Below are 20,114 nucleotides of genomic sequence, written 5' to 3' on the forward strand. Positions count from 1 at the left end.
TTTAACCTCTCCAAATGGTAATTTTCTTTGTTGTGTAGAATTAAAGATTGAAATCATGGTTCAACTTATTTTTCTAAGGTGTCCCAATTGTTTTTCTAACACAGTAACGAAGATCGATGTTTGGCTGATAATTAATTTTTTTTGTTCTTACCAAAAAGATGAAATATGAGAAAACGGTTAGAATTAGAATGTAATGCAGGCTTTAAAGGCAATAATTTTTCTACAAATTTAATCAAGTGGAACGGGAATTTAGTTACCGTACTCTTGTACTAAAATAGTACACTTATGGAATAAATGAATCTTTGGCGGGTTGTTGCCATCCATGATAAAAAACTACGATTCCTTGAGATCAATTAACTGATAACTCAGCAATCAAACAAGTTTCAGCAAATATGATCCCGGGGTCATCTAGGGACCGGTACTGCTTGAGACTGCACCTCAAATTTAATCTTCCCTTATGAACATAATTTTAACCAACTCGTACACCATCGTATAAACGGAAAATATAGCAAGCATATTTGCTACAACATGTTCATATAAAGCTGATTTTTATCTATATAATTACAACCGAGTAAAATTATTTCTTAGCATATATTATATAATAAACGAACCGTGATGTTACTTCTCATTTGTAAGATAAAATATTTTTTTGGAAACCAGATGAATACGTAAAAAAAGCAACCAAAGGCTAAATTATTACACAAAGAAAATATTAAAGATGCTGTGATGCAATTATTGAAATTTTCGGCTCATTCAATCATAATTTTATCTAAAAGTTGTAATTTTTTTACACGCTGGATTCGTACAAAAATATACCATATTGGTTCGTTTTTGCCTGTGTATGTACATGCAGACCTATTTATCCACTGTGAATATATTTTTATGACGACTCGAGGACAACATTTGCAATCAAACCGCTTGATAGTTTTCCTATTTTCAAGTTTTTTTCCTCTGCCTATTCTAGAGGTTGGAGTTGTGTTTCAATTTTTGTGTTGACAAATACCAAATTCCAAGATAGAATCAGCGAAAATTTAGCTACCTTATAAGATTTTGAAATAAAACAGCTCATATTATCAACTATTTGCTAAAAAGGAAGCGTGTAGAACTGTGTATTTGGATGTTGGTCAAAAACATCAAGCATTTTAGGCTCTAACATCAATTGCGTCTCATGCACAACGAAGACATAAATTATATTCCTTCTTGTTCGTTTTACCAAGATCTAATAAGGTTAATTAACAGTTCTGCTTAAATAAAGAGAGTCTGAGCAGACCTGCAAGGTTAAAATGCTGTTTTTACACGTATTTATAGGCAAAATCAATTCCACTGAAAGTTCTGAACCCGAACCAGGCCTTGTTGAGGGTCAATACGAAGTTATCGAATGTTCACATCCATCAGTAGAGGGAACGCAAACGAATAGAGCGTGTTACAAACGAACTGATAGGCAACAGAACGAATTTGAACTCTCCTTTTCAGATGATGAGTTTTCTGGATGTGAGCATAGTATCGCTGAGTTACTTGAACACATACCGAGCGGCTGGTCAGAACTCTTCCTTGCAAATCTCGTTCTATCTATCTTCTGCATCTTTATACTTTATTTCCTTGCTAAAAGGATAATAAGCGACATCTGCGAGGCAGTAAGAAGTAGAATATCAACCTCAGACAGTGAAGCGGACAAAGCACCAAAATAATAATAAATTTGTTGTTTTATGTTTTAATGTTGTGATATGTGAGAATTTACCATGATTCACGGCAATAGATGTGCACAACTATCACCTGTACCCACCATTTAACCAACGATACCGTTTTATACCGCTATCAGTCTATGAAAAGAATTGATAAAGAATGAGGTGTGTTTTATGCAAGAACAGCAGCTAAACATCTTCTCATAACGAATTCCATGTTTTACGCAAGTATCACTCAATTCATAATTAGAGCAGCTGGTAGATTAGCACCATTCGGACGAGTCATTATAGTACTGATACCATTTTAGAGAAAATGCTGGGCTTGCAGGTCTTCATAACACGCCACAAACTTATAGCCTTCCTAAATTTGATGTTGACTACTCCTTTCTTAGCTACTAAGTTGCTGTTAACGGTGCTTTTCATCATCAAGTTTCGGTGTTTAACTCATTCTTTGTGGTTGTCGGCCTGAGCAGTGAACGCTCTGCATATTTAATAGTCTGCACAAAATTTTTGGTCGAACTATTTTATGTCAAGAATCAGTACACCATATTTATGTGCGGCTTAATCGCTAAACATTGCCGTTGCTTTCTTCGCTATTTCATCATGGCGCCGTTCGCAGTCGAATCAGCATTTCTTATTCTAACCGGATTAAAGGTATTAAACAATAACATTTTCTTCAAACCAATACCAAATGAATTACATTATCTGCGAATGGCGGATATAACTGAAAGAAATAACTAATTTATTTTTAACTGATTTTTCCTGACGAAGAGACCCTCCAGCGATACTCCGCGTAAGTATAACTCTCCCCTTTTCGGTACCGCTAACTTTATTTTGATCAGGAAATAATGCCCTCCTAGTATATCCTTGCTGTCATTGGTGTATATTGAATTGCACATCAAACCTGATTTTGAACCGTCTTTTAGTAAATTTTATGGGGATATGCCTCTACCTGCCTTATCCGCTTAAATTTTTTTCATCACATTTATCTACCACCTTACACCGAATACGCTTTAACAAACATGCAACTGCCTTCCTAGTCCGCTGGAACGCATCATAGCCACCAGTCTTCAGTTCACGGATTACGCGCTTATCGCTATAGATTGATAGGTCACTAACTGAAAGGTTTGACTTTGCGCTTTGAAATTGCAGTAAAATCATCTATTTATAACAACCAAAGGTGCTCATATCAACCCCTTTTTAGACCATAAGTTGAGTCAAGTAAGATAAAAAAGCTAAAACATGCAATTGGGCTGTTCTGTAACGAATATAAAAATCTTTATTTAGCCTTTAATTATTTATTCATATCGTAAATCGCGTTCCTACCGGTAATAGGCTCATTTTTTCTCCTATTAGCATATTTTAACGGAACCCTTTATCCCTTCCCTTTATGGACACATTTTTCGTAGTAGGCAATTTGGTACGTGTACTCGTCATTTGGTCGCTAGCTTTCATAGTTTACGCGTTGATACGGTCGATATTTGCTGCATTTTTCTTAGAGATAGCCAAACTTAACTATTACATGCCGTGCAACTATGATCCAAACAAATTTATCAGACACATTGATGTTCATGGAGATGAAATTACTGTAATTGATCAGTTCGATAGACAAGAAGTTGTGAAGAGCAGTGCAATCGACCAGGTGTTCCAATATCCTACATCATACAATATTCAGTACGAAAAGTCTATAAGAGCACTGTTATTCTTCCGTAAAGCACCGTGTTTATTTCCGGATAAAGTGGTGTTTCTAAAACATGAACCGCAAAATATACACGGATTAAGCTTCGTAGATCTCTGCCAGACCATAACTAATGAACGATACTCGGTCAATGATGTGACATCTTTTAAGACGCTTTTCGGTTTCCTAGTTTACGGATTATTGGATGGATACGAAATACAGATCCATAGTAACTGCATTCTTGTGGTATTTGATGGCATGTACCTGTTCTGTGTACAAGTTGATGATTGCTGTCAATACTTAGGAACAATACACGTGGCATGGAGCTATCCAATCGTGTTAAAGGTTGATCAATCGTTTTTCAGAATGGTTATAAGCACAGAAATTTATGTTGGAATGGTTTACAAGAAAATAGTTAACATCAAGCCGCGGAATTTTTGGTTCGATGAAAGGTTGCAGAGTGAAGAGCTTAATAAAATATTTGGCTCGTTGATTTTTACATCTTGTGTGGATCAACTACCCGAAACAGAAACAGACTACCTAAATAAGTGTATTAGCCAATCACAAAAGGTTAAAGAATACCGAAAAACTAGTAGCGATGAGATTTACGATCTGTAGAAGGTGGTTTGAAGTAACTGATGGAATCAAGTGATTATGTTTACATTTGGCATAGATTCTACGTAGATGAATATTATATTACATGTTTGTTGTAACGGTCTCAGGTGGGCCCGTGACCGCGATACCGGCTTGTTAGACCATGAGCAAGGAGTAGTTCTGAATTGTTACTTAAGGAGAGTGCTTTATTCAATGGTGATATAGGAGAGTAATTATTTCAACAGCAGTATAAACAATCGCTCTACGCAACATTCATATGCGATCACTAGTCACAATCCATTCACTAACGTTTAGGCACTTCTAATCATTGGTTCAGATCGCAACTTCTGCCATAACAAATTGTTATAGCAGGTGAGCTTAGCCACGATTTAAATTATTTTAGTGGAAGTACCTTTTTAAATAAATATGTTTGAACAGTTGCTGAACGTAAATAGTAGTGCGCTGAATTACGGTGCTGATACTAGTAAAACACTTGCAATGCTGGCACCGCAATCAATTCATCGCATTTATTTTACACGCTTAGAGAGATCAATTTAAAACATTTGACTTACTAAAACCACATTTATTTATCCCGGGAAAATGGCTAGAAACGGAATAAATTGGGTAACTGTAAAGGAGGAATGTCATATATTGAACATATGCATGAATATTTGCTTCAATTTTGAGATATAATTGGTCTTTTAAGCCTTTACCATAAATATGATCGCCATATCATACTTTAATTATTTTTATTTACTTATTCACTAAAGCTGTACAACGATACGGCCGTACAGAGGTACGCTTTACGATCCGTTAGGTCGCTTTAAGTCGCTGGAATGCGTTACAGCGAAACCCTTTCCACAATTTCAACTCTAAATTCGCTGGCCCTTGATGGACAAGGACAAGCGGATAGATGATTTGATTTTAGAAATGAGAAACATCAACAAACTAAACTCAGAACTACTTGAAAATTAATTAAGGAGAAGGACAGTTTGGTATCGCAGGAAAAGCTAAACAACAATCTGCGAGAAAAGGCGGAAAGTCTTAGAAAAGAAAACAAAAAATTAAAAAATGATATAGTAGGGAAGAACAAAGAGATATTGAGGATCAAAAAACACTCTGAGGTGGCAATGAGAAGAATGGAGCGTGATCTGGCAAGTGAGCAATGTCCAAAAAAGCGCAAAGAACACAACAGGCCAATCGATTACGAGCAGAAAAACAAAATACTTGAATCATTACTCTTCCTTCTCGGAAAAAAGTTCCAATTTGATGGTGAACTGCTGGTTGATGTGTATAAAGTGGTGAACAATCCTGATGATGATTTTTTGAGATGCCTGGTAGATTCAATCAAGGATTCGCATGATAACTATGTTAAGATGAGCCGAATAGAGGATGAAATAGAGTTCAATTTGGATGATAGTTAATTAAATTGGTTGTCACAGAAGGATGTTTCATCCAGGTCTGATGAGCGAACAGTGGTCTTAACAGGATCAGAAATAACATCGTTTTATGATGCTATGCGTAGCTGATTCAAAACTACTAATCGCAGTTTTTTCTGCTCATTTCCTCATGAACATAAAAACAAAGCTTTTGCCGCATGAACGAAAATAATTTTTGCTAGTAACGAAAATCATCCAACTATTCGTTACCGTGGGTAATAGTGGCAGTTTAAAAGCTGAACCTTTATCAACATGCTCATGTAAGCAGCATCCAAAGGCTATAACCAGCACGTATTTCTCGTAAATAAAATGCCTTTAATTATTCAGCAGGCAGTCTCAGCTCACCCTCGTTAATCTCTTTCATAACCTCTTTAGGACACTTTCCTTCAATTTTACAGCCAATCGAAACGCATGTCCCCAAAACCTGCATAATAGTACCCTTGAATTCATTGGACAAGCTTCGCACTTTCACAGCTCTCGCTATCTCAACAACATCAACCAGCGTAATACTCCCTGTATGCTTAATATTCTTCTCCTTCTTTCTATCGCGAGGCGGTTCGTTCAAAGCCTTGAGAATGAGAGTGGCCGTACTGGGCATCACCTCAATGGTTGCCTTCCTATCTTTGATGGCCAATCGGACATTTATCTTCAAGCTCTTGTAGTCCATCGTTGCCTTTTTGATATCTTCACCAACCACCTTAGCAGGAATGCCCAATGGTCCTACTTTTTGTGCCAATGTCGCACCCGGCACTTCTCCTCCAACGCAACGTAGTGACACGTATTTTATTGAATCGTCTACTGCTGGTCCTGCCATGTATGAGGGTCACCGGATTTCAAAAATTTTTTATTTGATTCTGAGTGGCAGAAAAATGGGAAGGGTGCTGGTGTCCATGATATGCTCCATGGTGTTTTAGCATTGCTTGTTTTATTTTTATAACTAGAAAGTGCAATATTTGTACGGAATGTTAGTTACTTTACTCACCACAGGAGGAGTGTAATCTCTTTGTTTTATACTCCGCGTCTATTCAATGTTGTTTAGTGGCTGAGTTTGAACCAATAATGGGACGGAGCAGATACTTACCTTGAACTGAGATGAACGACCGGGGTATACCACTGTTTTTCTGAATGTTGACTTATTCCGGGGTATTTCTTGCCCACAAACGCACAAGTCCATTGCCAAGTTATGTTACCGATCATGGTTGTATCGCCATGACCAATGACTACTTACCGTTTTTTAGCATGTTTTCTTGTTCTAAGCCTTGTGTATGGTACATCCATCACAACCATTTGGTACTGCGGTACAAAATGAATTAGTTCAAGATTTACTCCCACAAATTGTTTATACAGGTGTAATAGCACGTTAATTGTTATTTATGACCTACGAATCTTCATTACTGTCCAATTATAGATCAGTCTTCAAGTTGGTGTACTAAGTACGATTAGTTGTGCTATTGTCAAAACTACACGTAAACCATGAGTGTGTGATTATGAACAGCATGTGAAGCGATATAAAATATCTTTAACACGGCACTTTGACCTGACCTTGCTCAAAACCACAGTGTAGTGCTCTCTATTTTTGTTAGAGAAAATAGCTGATAATAAAATTGTTTTACCAATACAACATGTACCTCTGATTACCTCGTATATACACGTTTTACATGCTTTCTTTCTTGTAAAACAAATATTCCGATGAGATAATAACTGGATACGTGATTAATTCGTTCTAACGTGCCATCTTATCTCCTAGTTTCAAAATTCCTAAGCGTATTCATTAAAGCTGAAAGTATAATAAATAAACACTGACGTATGCTTTGATTTATGGTGCAATCACCTAGACAGATCATTTCCTTCCATGGTATATAAAAAAAGAAACAATCCTGCCGGTAAGCTCAACTCAACACGGTTCTGCAGGCCTTGAGTAACTCCAACCTCTACTGACGTGTTCATATCAAAATACACTTGTGTTCTCTTATGTAGCCTAATTCGAAACACGTAATGATCGTGCATAACACATGTTCACGATAAAACAAATATGCCAATTGGTTACATATCTAAGTTAAAAGAATTTTTTTTCGAGGCTCTTATATGTATATCATATGTTTAGTCGCACTTGTTCACTGTTCAAAAAAATTTCATCGCTATTTGATAAAATCCTACGATAATCGAAATGCACTTATGAAAATGAGCATGAATTTCAACGTCAGAGTTACTGAGGAAAGTTTAAATGCTCCTTTTTTGTCGGATTCTGTGGTAGCAGAAGTTGAAGAAGTTCAGAAAATTTTCGCAAAAATAAAAATGCACGGCATGTATCTGTGCAAATCGGACGAAAGTAGCAACGTGATGGGACTGTCTATTTATTCAGAGGACAATTGTCTTTGGAAAGTAGATCCAATCTCGAAGGATGGTGGCGTAATGCTGAAGATAGGAGGAAACTTTCTGGTAAAAACAGGTGAAATGGATAACAGAGAGTCCTCACAAGGCTACAAATTGAGATTGGTGCCATTCGCCACGGCTGATAATGGTGGGTGGGTCATGGAAAAATATAGACCATACAGGAATGAGGGAACCGACAAAGATGATGTTTACTCCAGTTCGTCCGATAGTGATGATAGCGACAGCGAAGCGGAACAACCACCAAAGAAAACCAGTGTTATAATAGGCGTGGAGAAAAAGTTAAGACCCGACGAAAAGAAGAAGTACCATTTAAAGTAGATGAAAATTTATGTGACCTTGTTCATAGGTTTGGTATGGTACTATCTATAAAATGTATTTTTATTGTATTTGCTCAATTTAAAGAAGATGCAGCTCTGTATCATATAACATCACAAACAGTTAATTTTCAGGTTTGGTACGTACTTTTCTGAAGCGCAAGACAGCTCTTGTTGTTAGTTTTAATAAAACGTTAGTGGTTACGAGTGAATATTATCTACAAATTTATATCCAGAACAAATCAAGTTACCGGCCATAAAACAGTTTCAAAGCTTATGGTTTCCATTGGCAGAGAATTTTTCTACCAATAATCACAACTTATGTTATAACACGTTATATTTGAAGTAGCTTTGATTCAATCGGTTCGATGTAGAAATAAAAGTTGGAAAGGTTTGTGTTGATAAACCGGTGATAACACCGTAATTATGCGCGAATATGTTCACAATGACTAGTCCTTGGTATAAAATTCATTTCTAATTCAAAATTGTAAACCATCTCTCGTACGTATGACCACTAATAAACACAAAAAGGCCCGTCTAACACGTGGTAAAACCAATAAAATACCGTAGATGCAAAACGCATCAAGGATGATACTTCCGTAATTCGTTTCAAGATGATAGTTAATTCAGAGAAACCTACTTCGAGAAAGAAAAGGATCAACGATGCAGTATGCTTTGTGAAAACACTAAAGACCTAAGATAAACATTAAGGCAATATTATGACATTTTATAGTATCCAGAACATGCAATTTTTCATTTTAATTAATGTAATATTAGTTTTTATATTTTGCTTCACCTTAAAGGTTGGTCCAAACTCTAATAAATCGGTAATGATCCACTGCTTGATCAGTAGGTACGGACTCGTGAATATCTGTAATACATCCAATATTAACACGTTGATGATTGCTTTGAAATATAAATAATTCTTTCGTTTTGTCCGAAGAGGTGCTTAAACAGTACTTAGTTTATGATTGGAAGGCTTGACTTGAGGACAATTTGAATCGAGAAAACGAGAGTAGTGAAACATTAAATTTGAAAATGTTATTATGGTTGAACTTATTAAACGAGGTAAGGCAGAAATACGTAGACTTTTAGGAGTAAGAATAGACTTGTTACCAATTTTTACGAACAGCGGTTGGAGAAAATACATAAGGGAGCGTAAGGTCATGTTGTTAATTAAGGAAAGAGCTCAATACACTTAATCTCTAGTGATTGTGTTGCTTTGGTAGGCAGTACTTTTACGTGGCAGATATAATGCTACAATATGATATATGTGCGACGCCACGGTCTAAAACACGACCACAATCATAAAATTTACCTAACCGAGGTAATATACCTGCTGAAAGTATACCAAAATTATAAACGTAGGAAAAGTTTTGTGCGTAAAAGCATTCTTTGATTTGTACACAGAAGAATGCCCTTAACGATATGCAGTGATTTGTTGAGCCATAACACCGAATCATGGTTTGCTACACACCAGCCAAAAAAGCCAATATTGAACGCAAATCATGGTTTATTATATTTCTAATAAATTGCAGACAGAGCTTACTGTTTCTAGCCACCTGAAACGAAGCCTCTGTGGTAGTGTGGTGTCACTTCTTTGCTGTAGTACGGTACCGCCTCTCTGCGGTAATAGGCCACTGGTTCTTCGTACGCTTTGTATGTCTCGATATGATCCAAATCACCAACCATAAGTGTGCTTGGCTCACTCACTTCTTCCACATCACGTTTAACCTTCATCCTATTGCCCTTCACTTCTAAGGTGTCATCAGATGCATCCGAGCTTTCATCAGCAATCTTCAAATCATCAATGATCCATTTAAAAATCTTTCCACTACCGCACGATGCAGCATTCATATAGAAACCACCCGCTCCAGATCTCTTGTCTTCACTCATCTTCTTCAAGCACAGGTTGCTCGTTTTAATTTGGTAAGCGTCGCCATCTCGTACCACATCCCAAACTGTGTAAGGATCGTCCTTGTTGTCGCAAATTTTTAACCCAGGATTTTTGGCATTCTTGCACAAGTAACCGTTTTTGTATTTGATTCGGAAAGTGGTGATTGAATTAGGAATGAAGTACGCAGCAGCTGTGTCATCTTTCGATTGCGGTGTTTCCTTGTTTTGAATCCTAGCAACACCTTTGTCGAGTGAAACTTTTATATTAGGATCGCCCTTCCAGGATATCACCCTATAAACCCCCTCACCTTCATCTGCAACCACGAAGTTTACTAGAAAATAAAAGAACGAGAACATGTTGAAACGTTCGTTTTTTCTTTTATATTTTTGTTTTGACCTACGGATTAATAAAATCTGAAACTGATCAGTGTTAGTATTTTGATCTTTTTGGTAGCTCATCCACCTAATGACTGTGCAAAATCGATGAAATATGTTTCAGAGCTGAAACTTGTGCAACATCATTTTTAGGCTACAAGAAGAAAAACTTTCGTGTTGCGTTGATATGGAGTTATTGAGAGTAACAAGTGATATGTTGGAATAATGCATCGTGCAAAATGTTATGTAATGCTGTCATAGGGCACCACCAGAAAAGATACGCTCAGGACCTGCTTTCTATTCTCATTTCCTACGAGAACATTTCATCTTCACCGGCACTGAGTCGAATAGTTCAATGTTTAAATCCAATTAAGATTTGTGAATCAAGTCGATCAAAAAAAAGAATATGAATGGTTCCAAAATTGTTCTCAATATAAAAGAATATATTGAATAAATTTAACTTGGTTCTACAAAGAATATTCTATACAAGGTATTTGGAACTGTACAAATAAGTTTCATGGAACTAAATAATCTCTTATGTGAACATTTATTGGTCAGGTATTCAAAACATTTCCTCATTTTTACATTTCTTGGTTGTGAAAAGGCTTGCTATCATACAATACCACCATTATTTTGTGTGCATTTAAATTTGCTACGCGATACCATTATAGCAATTTAAAATTTTTATGTTTTTCAATTTCTAAAAAAGAAATTGAAACTTATCTCTATGGTGGGCTGAGCGATGTGTAGACGAGGAAGAAGCTGTGTACACCGGGATGTTTTATATATGGCATAAGATTCACAATTTTACCAAATATTCGCATCTATCTTTTTTGAACAAAGTACGTTTGTTTAACCGCAATATAAAGGGACGTGGTTTTACAGTAATTAGGTATTGAATATAGCTGAGGCTTCTTTACCATAAATTTTATCTTTGTGTTCGCAACTAAAAATCAGCACGATCGCAAATATCTAGCATGATATTCCGGAGCGCTTCTTTACCATAAATTTTATCTTTGTGTTCGCAACTAAAAATCAGCACGATCGCAAATATCTAGCATGATATTCCGGAGCAAAGCTTTGGCCAATAGTCTAAATTCTCTTTAAAAATATTGCAGCTACTTTTTCGATGTAGGTCAGTGCATTCAAGGTGCTTGTTGGTAATGCTTTCGTTGAAATTGTTTTAATGACTGAATCGCTAGCTCTTACGTTTGTATTCTCTCCGGGAATTGTCCGACTTTCAATTGCATCGGATGTATTTCCGGTATTGTGTGCTTAATTGCATTTATCTTATTATGGCTGCTCTGTTTTTTTAGTTCGAGATTATAAATTTGGTTTGCTGGTAACAGAGGATTATGGCAATATCCTTGTTACGGTATGAAGAGGTTCCTTGATGTAAGCATAAAAAGATTATCATGAATTATCGTACGGCTTTGTTAACGATTTTGAAAATTAAAACACCGTTTCAAACACTTATTGTTCACAGAATATCCTAAATCCCGATAGTTATTGTCATTTTAAAGATGAAAATAACTGTGGAAACGCTGATATTTGCGCTAAAATCCCACATTCTTGCAATTCTCATTGAAAATAAAGAACAAACTTTAGCTATGGTTTTACGTGTGGAGTAAATACAAAGTAACGTAACTTGTTTTGTTGCATTAGCACATCTATTTTGTGTGTTTCTCAGAATGTCTCTTGCCATTATATTGCGGTTCAAGATGTAACATTTATGTAGCGCTGTTTATTGAAAGTCTTTATTTAGCTCTCGATTTAGAACTGCTCATCCATCAAGCAATTCACAACCTGAACTTCTTTTTGCCCGTAAAATTGCCAAATGTTCAAATATTACGGGAGTTGGGGAAATCAGCATGCGGATATCCACCAAAAGGAAAAATGTCGGGAGGTCCGTGTGGTATCAATCGATGACCGACATTTGGAACAGCATCAACAATCATACCGGGTGCATCGTACATCTGATGCCTTATTCGTTCAAGCGCAACGTTATCCCAATCTGTGTTGCCCTCCATAACAACACCCGAACTAACAACTGGCTCCTCTTTAGAATACTTTAAGTCAACTATTTCCCAAAGATAAGTTTCATCCGTGCACGGTTTCGCCTGCAGATACCGTCCCTTGGTTTTTTCTCTATTGTCAAGACCTGTTGGCAAAAGACATAAGTTACCGGCAGTCTCTATCTGGGCACCAGACTCACCAGCCATATTTACCTTCCAGACGGCGTACTTACTTTCTTCCGATTTGCACCCTACGACACCGGCATCACCTTTCTTATTCTTGCACAGAAATCCGTTTTTAAACTTGATAAAGTATCCGTTCGGAGCCTCAATAAATTTGAAAACACCATCCTCATCACTATTTTCGGGTAATTTTTGCGCTCTCAGTCTCATTGTCTTGCCAATACCAACAATAACCCGGGTGCCATCATTCTTTAGTACAATAGCTTTGTCAGACTCGGTCAGTGATGCGGTCAAAAACGAGAAAACGAGAAAAAAAACGATGAACATTGCCAACGATACGCAACTTAATTTTATTCTCCGAGATGAAACAATGTTGTAATCATTTGATTGTATCGATTATCAGTGTTTAAAACAATTTGTGGCACATGTGTATGAGTTGTAAGCGGTGTTGTGTGCTCTAACACAAAATTGCTATGTTTCACCTGTTAATCCACTTCAATCAAGAATACAAACGTGTTTGTTTTAGTTTTGAGATCCAAACAGGCATCCAGATTATTTTACAAAGCTGATCAATTCGTGATGGAGCGTTTCGCTCTGTGATGGATTTGCAACATTGATGGATTAAATGTATTCCATCGTTTTAGTTCTGCACCAAAGACTGGTTAATGTCACGCTAGATCCAGTTCGTTACCATATTATCTGCTAAAGGGGACTCACTCTTCCTTACTTTATCGCTTGTGCGAGTTATTCTACCTCTAATTGGTCAAAACATACGTGTTAACACGGCAAAAGAGATTATATTCTCCTATGACAGGAAGAAGGTACAAACTTACGCATAGCTTTAGGCAAACTCGAAATAAAGAACATCAACGTATATCGTGTGATGGGCACTGAACCGAAAGGTATACATGGCAATATCCTACGGTGCAAATGGATTGTAAGAAAAATTGTTATTTTCTTTATTTAAACTGGTCTTGCTGAAAGTATGGCAAAAACTTCTCTCTCAGATACGAAGCCTCCTTGGACATTTCTTCAAACGATCTGTTCAACCTAACTCGATCATCGTCATCATAATTGCACTCAAGTGCTCCTTTTCTGTAAATATCGTTGTTCACCTTCAAATCATTGGGCAAGCGCGGTATCAAGTGGATATGCACATGTGGCACTGTCTGTCCAGCAGCTTCACCATCCTGCAATGTCATTGTAAAATCCTTGGCGTAGAACTCCAATGCTTTCATACAAACCTTTCCCGTATTAAACAGGTCGGCTGTCTCTGCTTCTGTCATATCGCGAAGAGTTTTTGTAATTCTGATCGGCGAAATCAGGAGATGATACCTCAGGAATGGGCGTATGTTTACAAAAACAAAGGAATTAGCGGTCTTTACGACTACGTGACCTTCAGGAATATCGATATGCCCGAATTTCATTAGGGTTAGCGGTAAAATGAGAAATTATCGTGCGGCGGTTCATTCCACGTGATTTTGTGCACTTAGGTATGTCCAAATGACCCTCAAGATAGTTGCGGTACGAATTACACAATCGTAAATATTTCAAAACGATCTGTTAATTGTCCTGCCATGTCTGAAAGTACCAAAAATAGTTCTGCTTTCCGTAACGTGCAGGACTGTGGTAACACCGTAGATCGACGAGAAAAAGTATTTTTTGAACCTTTAACAACTCAATAAAGATTCTAACTCGGAAAATGGGCATTAGGGCGATCAACGATCAGAGAGAAACCACCATGTGCATCTTTTGCACCGTGCCATCCGTATCCGCAACACAGTTATAAAAATTTTATGATTTACCGATTGCCCTTTAATGGAACCCAATTCAGATGAAATAGTTGTTATTCAGTTCTATGATACGCTAACAGGAAAAAACTCACAGTCGTTCCAGGTACCCGTTAAAATACGCCGCTCTCAGCTGTTAGAACTGCTTGATCGCAAGAGTACGCTGTATTACAGCGGACACATCATCACACACGATCTTATGTCTGTCCTACCGAAGAATTTTAACAGAGAAGAAACGATAATTATCAAAACCTCGGACGAAGATGAGCAAAAAGCTGCTATTTATTGCAGCAGCTCGTTTTCTGGGCACGAAAGCGCTGTTTTAGCAGCTTTGTGCGATGGGAATGATGTCTACACGGTGGGTGGCGATGCTACGATAAGAAAATGGGATTTTGACATGAAGTTGCAGAAAAAAATTAGCAAGGATCACACGCACTGGATACAGGTCGTCAAAATACTGGGCAACATGGTGTTTACCGGTGGTATGGACTCACAGATTTGCGTCTACGACCGGGATTTGAACCTTCTGTGTACGATCACAGGACATAGCAAAGGAATCACAGGAATCGATGAAATTGAGGAGATGATTGTTACAAGCTCACGCGATAAGACCGTTAGATTCTGGAAGAGGGAAGAAAGCAGCGATAGGACAGACTATAAATGCGTGTACACATACGCACACGATGATATAGTGAACGGCATTTGTGTCCATGGTTCCCGTGTTTACTCGTATTCAAAGGACTGCAGCGTAAAGATCTACGAGAAAACGACATACATTTCGGAAATGAAAGCAAATTCGTCCATCAATACGCTTAAGCTGCACGAAAACGATGTGTACATGGGATGTGAAGACGGGTCTGTATACAAGAACAGCACGGTTATTGTCAGGCAGAACAACCTCATAAGCAGCATAGATGTCTCTCAGAACGGTATTTATTTCGTAACAGGATCGTTCAGCAAAAAAGTGTGCATTTACACCACCGATGGTGATCTGGTCGCAGAGTACATGCACTTTGATAGCGTTTACAAGGTGAGAATGGTGAGTTACATGGTGTACAGCTCTGGTAAGGACAAGACTATCAAAATATTTTCGCTTAAAACGAAAAAAGTGGTGTCTACATTAATTTGCAAGGATGAGGTGTACGACTTTGATCTCTGCGGAGAAAAAGTGGTGGCTGCGTGCAAGGATAGCAAGGTGTACTTTTTTGAATAAATTAACATTTTGAGGTAAACTCTAAGCGGTCCTCATATCAACATGCTTAGCGAGGATGGTTTAATAACGGTGCTATTGGATATATACCGGTCAAAGGACGTAGTAATGTACAAAGATATTTGCAAAATGCTATCTCTGATCAGTAAACAGCATATTGCGTGGTGTGCAAGCATTTTGCGGTCTGTCACCTCGTAAAATCACCAGAAAAGCTAAACAAAGGTTCTTGGTTGACTTGCAGTTCATAGTCGAAATATTTTACGCTATACCACGTATTGACGGCTCAGCCGCAATGTCCTGAATGAAAACGTTCACATGCCCTATGATTATCGGTTTCTTACCTGTGAGGCTTATCCTCATGAAGTGTTCATTTTGAATAACACGCTGAAAGCGTGTTCTGGAAATGTTTGCCCATAGAAACAATAATCTGTTGCAGGCACGTAGGCCTTGTAACATGCCTTTCGTGGGGCAATATGTGGATCATAGACGTACAATGCTATTTAGGAGTGCTAGGCAAGCGATAGAGTTATCGCAATTGCGGATGTTTCGTTTTTGGCGTGTTCCACCGAACCATTGGGGTACCTGATCGAAGCACTTAAAACACGCCGTAGAAAAGCGGTGTGCAGGAACGAAACAAAAATGCCAATCATTTTGTGATGAAGTGTCATTTCACCTCTACAATCACTGTTTGAATTGTGATTAAAACAATTCTTATCGCTTGATTCTAATTTGCAGGATAGTACGTGTCACTTGACCGAGATTAGTATCGTTCGTATTTCCTGAATGTATCCGAGACAAGGGAGTGCAGTGCAAGTCTTTAACAGGCCTTTTCTAGCAAAGATACCTTTTTGCATCTCTATTTGACCAAATTAGCATCCTTTGGGTTGAAGCCGTGTCATTGGAGAAAAAATTCTGCCGTGATGCCCTTTCCAAGAACAAGCGATGGAATCGGCATACCAGTTAGTGCCACATCATCACTTCGCCCGGCCCAAAACCATCAGCACGTTCACTTTTATGGGCCTGCGCTCATACTTTTAGTTTGTCTACTACAAAACTAAATCATGTCATGTTTCAATGATCGTGATCCATTCGTATTTTTAAGATGCATATGAACGAACAGCATGCTTTTTGTGCTCTTTGGCAACATTCTATGCGGTAGTGATCTAGCATTCGGCTATAAAACGATTAGATCTGTATCTGAACCGCATTTGTACATCACGTTACGGGACGGCATAGTTAGGCTGAAAGAATCTCGGCCGCCAATGACCGGGCTGGAGTCAAATATTATTAAATTTGAGGGGCTGGGCGATGGACTGAGGATTGTAGTTAATGGCAAAGCGATATGTAGGGCAGGGCCTGATAACAGCATGGTAGTGACGTGCGAAATAGCAACAGAAAAGAACACGGAATGGACCGTCGTGAAGAAATCAAGCGGAGAAATCATAGAAACAGATGGGTTCTGTCTTGTAAAGGATGAGCGAGATAGCAGGTTGGAGACGGGGGGATACAGACTAAGCGTGGAAAAATGCACAGAAACATCTAATTACGTATGGAAGATCAGCGACATTGATCCGCTGATTTATAATGGTAATTTAGGTGAGAATATACATTCGGTATCGACTCCTACACCGTATATTAATTTGGTAGGTGATAACTCGGCCAGAAAAAGAAATATAAGCGTAAATCCGCAGTTCTACGAACTAAAACAGTTATCAGAAACAGTCTTTGGTAATTTCTAAGCTAGTAAATAAACCTTTTAGCACAATTTTACCGGTTCACATACACTATCGTCGTTTTAGGGCAGTATATTTCGGACAGAACGATCTACAATGCACTCTATGATACTGTTCGCATGGTATAGAAAAAATAGTGATAACATTCTATACGTACATCACATGTGTACAAATGCACTCAATTTTGTGTTTCACTTCAGGGTTCATTTCATCACACCTGACGTGAAGACTTAGTACAAGCAACGGTATTGGTAGAAGATTTTACAATAGTATCAAATATTCTTCACCAAAAGGCTTATCGTAACATAGTGAACAGCTCAGCGCAGACCATGTTGGCTGTGAGCAATTATTTATACTGCTGGTATAAAATTGGTATTTTATGCCAAATTTCCAGCTATATGATGGTATCTTTTACCAAATAATATTTCTATGTTGTTTTAATATCGTGCTCTTGCTCAGATACCGCACACAGGCGGTTTATATATTTCAGAACCTGACCAAAATTTTTTGTAAGGATGCAGCATTTTCTCCAAATTTATTTCCACACAAATACCAACAAGGGGTAAATTATTTTTGTGATGACTGCTATTTGTAGCGTATTATTTCGGTTAGGACTCGTGCGCTTATTATCTGGCGAAATAGAACGAATCGTTAAGTCATAATTAAACAGTCTGTCGCACAAAAATACAAAAAAAATTGCATCTTCTTGCTTTTTAAGGCACTATTTGATGAGCATATAGCACCTATCATTCATGGTTGAACAATACCTTGTTCGTTACTAAGATGCATCGTAACTTACATGCAGTACGAGTGTTCTAGAATACAAAGATATTTGAAATACTTGTTAATGTACTCATCCGTTTTCAATCGAACGAATCAAATATATTGCTGTTTTATTACTAAATTTGTGCACTGTCCATTTTAATAACCATGCCTTATTAGTCAAGTTCGACATGTTTCTCGTGTTTTCTAAAAATTTACTGTTTTTTACGCTCATTTTCACATTTTATTGTAGCTAAAATGCAAATTTGATAGTATTGTGCAATTAACGAGTAGCACCTACAGATGAATCATTTTTTGCTGAAAAAACAACAGCACCATAGATTTGGCCGTTTGCTGCGGTAAATAAAATATTACGGAGAATTAGCTTAGTCAAACCATGACATAATGATTGATGTTGTAGTGCAAGGTGCATATCGTTCTTCTTTGCACAAACACTGCTTCCTCTATAAAAAGCGATAAGCACACAACAGCGGAATCATTTTGTATGAATACGCTCAGCTTAATTGAATAGCCATGTCCATCTTGTGTTCTAATCGGGCGCAAGTGGTAATTTATAGCACGTACAGTTTCTTGTTATCATAGCAATTTTGCTTCTCAGTTGCGTATTTGGTACCGAACGAATTATTTTGTATGACTGGAAAGCGATTATTACATCTCCTTGCATCTTATAGAACATCTGACAGGACGAGTCTGAAAATAATCAAAAATTTTAAATATTTGTGTAAAGCACTGTATTCGAACATTAAAACGCGATTGTTTGTCTTTTTGGGCCATGCTGAGTTAATTTGTGGTTCCTGGTCATTGTGCACTAGTTTGGTTGTTTCGATGTCAAATTGCTCGATTCTCTTGTCATTGGAATATTTTTTATGTTCTACTCCGTGGCACACTGGATAAACTGGTAGTTAAAGTCAAATTTCATTAATATTGCGTTATTTTTTTACTTTTTTACATAATGGTCTGTCCCACTAGTTTTGATATAAGGAGCTGGAATTAGAACATTTCCATTTTACGATCAGCTCAAAAGGATTATACGGTCATTTTGGCAGCAAATGATGGTTTATGTTTGGTATTTCAGAAAATTTTTTAAATTTGGGAAATATTTGGATAGAAGTAAAACGTTGAAGAACACTGAACTGGCAGTGGCGGATACGTAGACCGTAAGTGTGGTGTTATGGTGGATGAATGTAATATGTAATAATGGTGTTATGGATGCATTGCATCGGTATACAAGTACGTGAATAAACCGGGAATATTAATATACAAAATTGGTAAGATTGTGGTGATCTTGGTTTACGAATATATTTACAGTTTCTTACCAAATAAATAGTAGAGTGGTCAAAGCACCACTCTTCGGGCTATAAGACGCTTTCCAACGATTGCTTCCGTATTTATTATGGCTTTGTCAAACACAAGCGATCGCACTTACATAATAAAATGTTTTTAGATCAAATTCATTAATCACCAAAGCGTTGATCAGCTGGATGAATCACTTGTAAAATGTCATCGCAAATTAAACCACTATTCCACGCAGCATACGCACAAATAATTGCTGCTCCTGTAAAACAAACCGTAGTCAAAGTGAAATAGCTTCATCGCAAACCATGTATGTATTAAAGATGAACTAAATGGTTTGTTATTTGGTGTGTGTATTCTGCTTCATATTAAGCATCCTTTAATTAACCTATCTTAGTTAATCAATATGGTGGTAATTTATGAATAAAACGATGAATTTGCTCAATAAACAGCCATTTCATGGTGTTTAAGTGAGCACTTTCCAAATATATTACTCATACAAACGAATTGATAAGTTTTCCGATAAAGTTTAAATGACAGCCGCAGTGACAGCGAAAAATTGGCGTGCACGAACAACCAAATTATTCAAAAAATCCCTTACAAAGAATTATATTAATTCTGATAAATTTACCAGCAGATGCAGATTTGTAGTTCGCTGAGCAAAAGTGATTGCTGCTGAAATCTCTTGAACCAAGAGATAAGGAACAATTTTAACATGGTTTTTGCTACTGTAAC

At 37.4% G+C, this 20,114-nt stretch overlaps 10 protein-coding genes across 10 annotated transcripts; 6 read left to right on the plus strand and 4 right to left on the minus strand.

Moving 5' to 3' along the window:
* Positions 1-1,283: 1,283 nt before the first annotated feature.
* VCUG_00798 (uncharacterized protein) lies at positions 1,284-1,688 on the plus strand (the record flags this gene model as incomplete). The annotated part of the gene is made up of 1 exon (XM_008075628.1): positions 1,284-1,688. One exon carries the CDS (start codon positions 1,284-1,286, stop codon positions 1,686-1,688), a length of 405 nt encoding a protein of 134 aa, XP_008073819.1.
* A 1,384-nt stretch (positions 1,689-3,072) lies between these two features.
* Positions 3,073-3,978, plus strand: VCUG_00799 (uncharacterized protein; the record flags this gene model as incomplete). Its single annotated transcript, XM_008075629.1, has 1 exon — positions 3,073-3,978. One exon carries the CDS (start codon positions 3,073-3,075, stop codon positions 3,976-3,978), a length of 906 nt encoding a protein of 301 aa, XP_008073820.1.
* Positions 3,979-5,084: 1,106 nt separating this feature from the next.
* VCUG_00800 (uncharacterized protein) lies at positions 5,085-5,378 on the plus strand (the record flags this gene model as incomplete). The annotated part of the gene is made up of 1 exon (XM_008075597.1): positions 5,085-5,378. One exon carries the CDS (start codon positions 5,085-5,087, stop codon positions 5,376-5,378), a length of 294 nt encoding a protein of 97 aa, XP_008073788.1.
* Positions 5,379-5,693: 315 nt separating this feature from the next.
* VCUG_00801 (uncharacterized protein) lies at positions 5,694-6,210 on the minus strand. Its single transcript, XM_008075630.1, has one exon. The coding sequence runs from the start codon at positions 6,205-6,207 to the stop codon at positions 5,713-5,715; it is 495 nt and encodes a 164-aa protein (XP_008073821.1). The 5' UTR covers positions 6,208-6,210; the 3' UTR covers positions 5,694-5,712.
* Positions 6,211-7,478: 1,268 nt separating this feature from the next.
* Positions 7,479-8,105, plus strand: VCUG_00802 (uncharacterized protein; the record flags this gene model as incomplete). Its single annotated transcript, XM_008075631.1, has 1 exon — positions 7,479-8,105. The coding sequence occupies one exon, from the start codon at positions 7,479-7,481 to the stop codon at positions 8,103-8,105; it is 627 nt and encodes a 208-aa protein (XP_008073822.1).
* Positions 8,106-9,600: 1,495 nt separating this feature from the next.
* On the minus strand, positions 9,601-10,514 carry VCUG_00803 (uncharacterized protein). Its single transcript, XM_008075632.1, has one exon. It carries the CDS (start codon positions 10,454-10,456, stop codon positions 9,656-9,658), a length of 801 nt encoding a protein of 266 aa, XP_008073823.1. The 5' UTR covers positions 10,457-10,514; the 3' UTR covers positions 9,601-9,655.
* A 1,699-nt stretch (positions 10,515-12,213) lies between these two features.
* Positions 12,214-12,897, minus strand: VCUG_00804 (uncharacterized protein; the record flags this gene model as incomplete). Its single annotated transcript, XM_008075633.1, has 1 exon — positions 12,214-12,897. The coding sequence occupies one exon, from the start codon at positions 12,895-12,897 to the stop codon at positions 12,214-12,216; it is 684 nt and encodes a 227-aa protein (XP_008073824.1).
* A 632-nt stretch (positions 12,898-13,529) lies between these two features.
* VCUG_00805 (uncharacterized protein) lies at positions 13,530-13,997 on the minus strand (the record flags this gene model as incomplete). The annotated part of the gene is made up of 1 exon (XM_008075634.1): positions 13,530-13,997. One exon carries the CDS (start codon positions 13,995-13,997, stop codon positions 13,530-13,532), a length of 468 nt encoding a protein of 155 aa, XP_008073825.1.
* A 391-nt stretch (positions 13,998-14,388) lies between these two features.
* VCUG_00806 (uncharacterized protein) lies at positions 14,389-15,590 on the plus strand (the record flags this gene model as incomplete). The annotated part of the gene is made up of 1 exon (XM_008075635.1): positions 14,389-15,590. One exon carries the CDS (start codon positions 14,389-14,391, stop codon positions 15,571-15,573), a length of 1,185 nt encoding a protein of 394 aa, XP_008073826.1. The 3' UTR covers positions 15,574-15,590.
* A 1,101-nt stretch (positions 15,591-16,691) lies between these two features.
* Positions 16,692-17,309, plus strand: VCUG_00807 (uncharacterized protein; the record flags this gene model as incomplete). The annotated part of the gene is made up of 1 exon (XM_008075636.1): positions 16,692-17,309. One exon carries the CDS (start codon positions 16,692-16,694, stop codon positions 17,307-17,309), a length of 618 nt encoding a protein of 205 aa, XP_008073827.1.
* Positions 17,310-20,114: the final 2,805 nt, after the last annotated feature.

This window comes from Vavraia culicis, assembly GCF_000192795.1.
Source record: "Vavraia culicis subsp. floridensis unplaced genomic scaffold supercont1.10, whole genome shotgun sequence".
NCBI lineage: Eukaryota > Fungi > Microsporidia > Pleistophoridae > Vavraia > Vavraia culicis.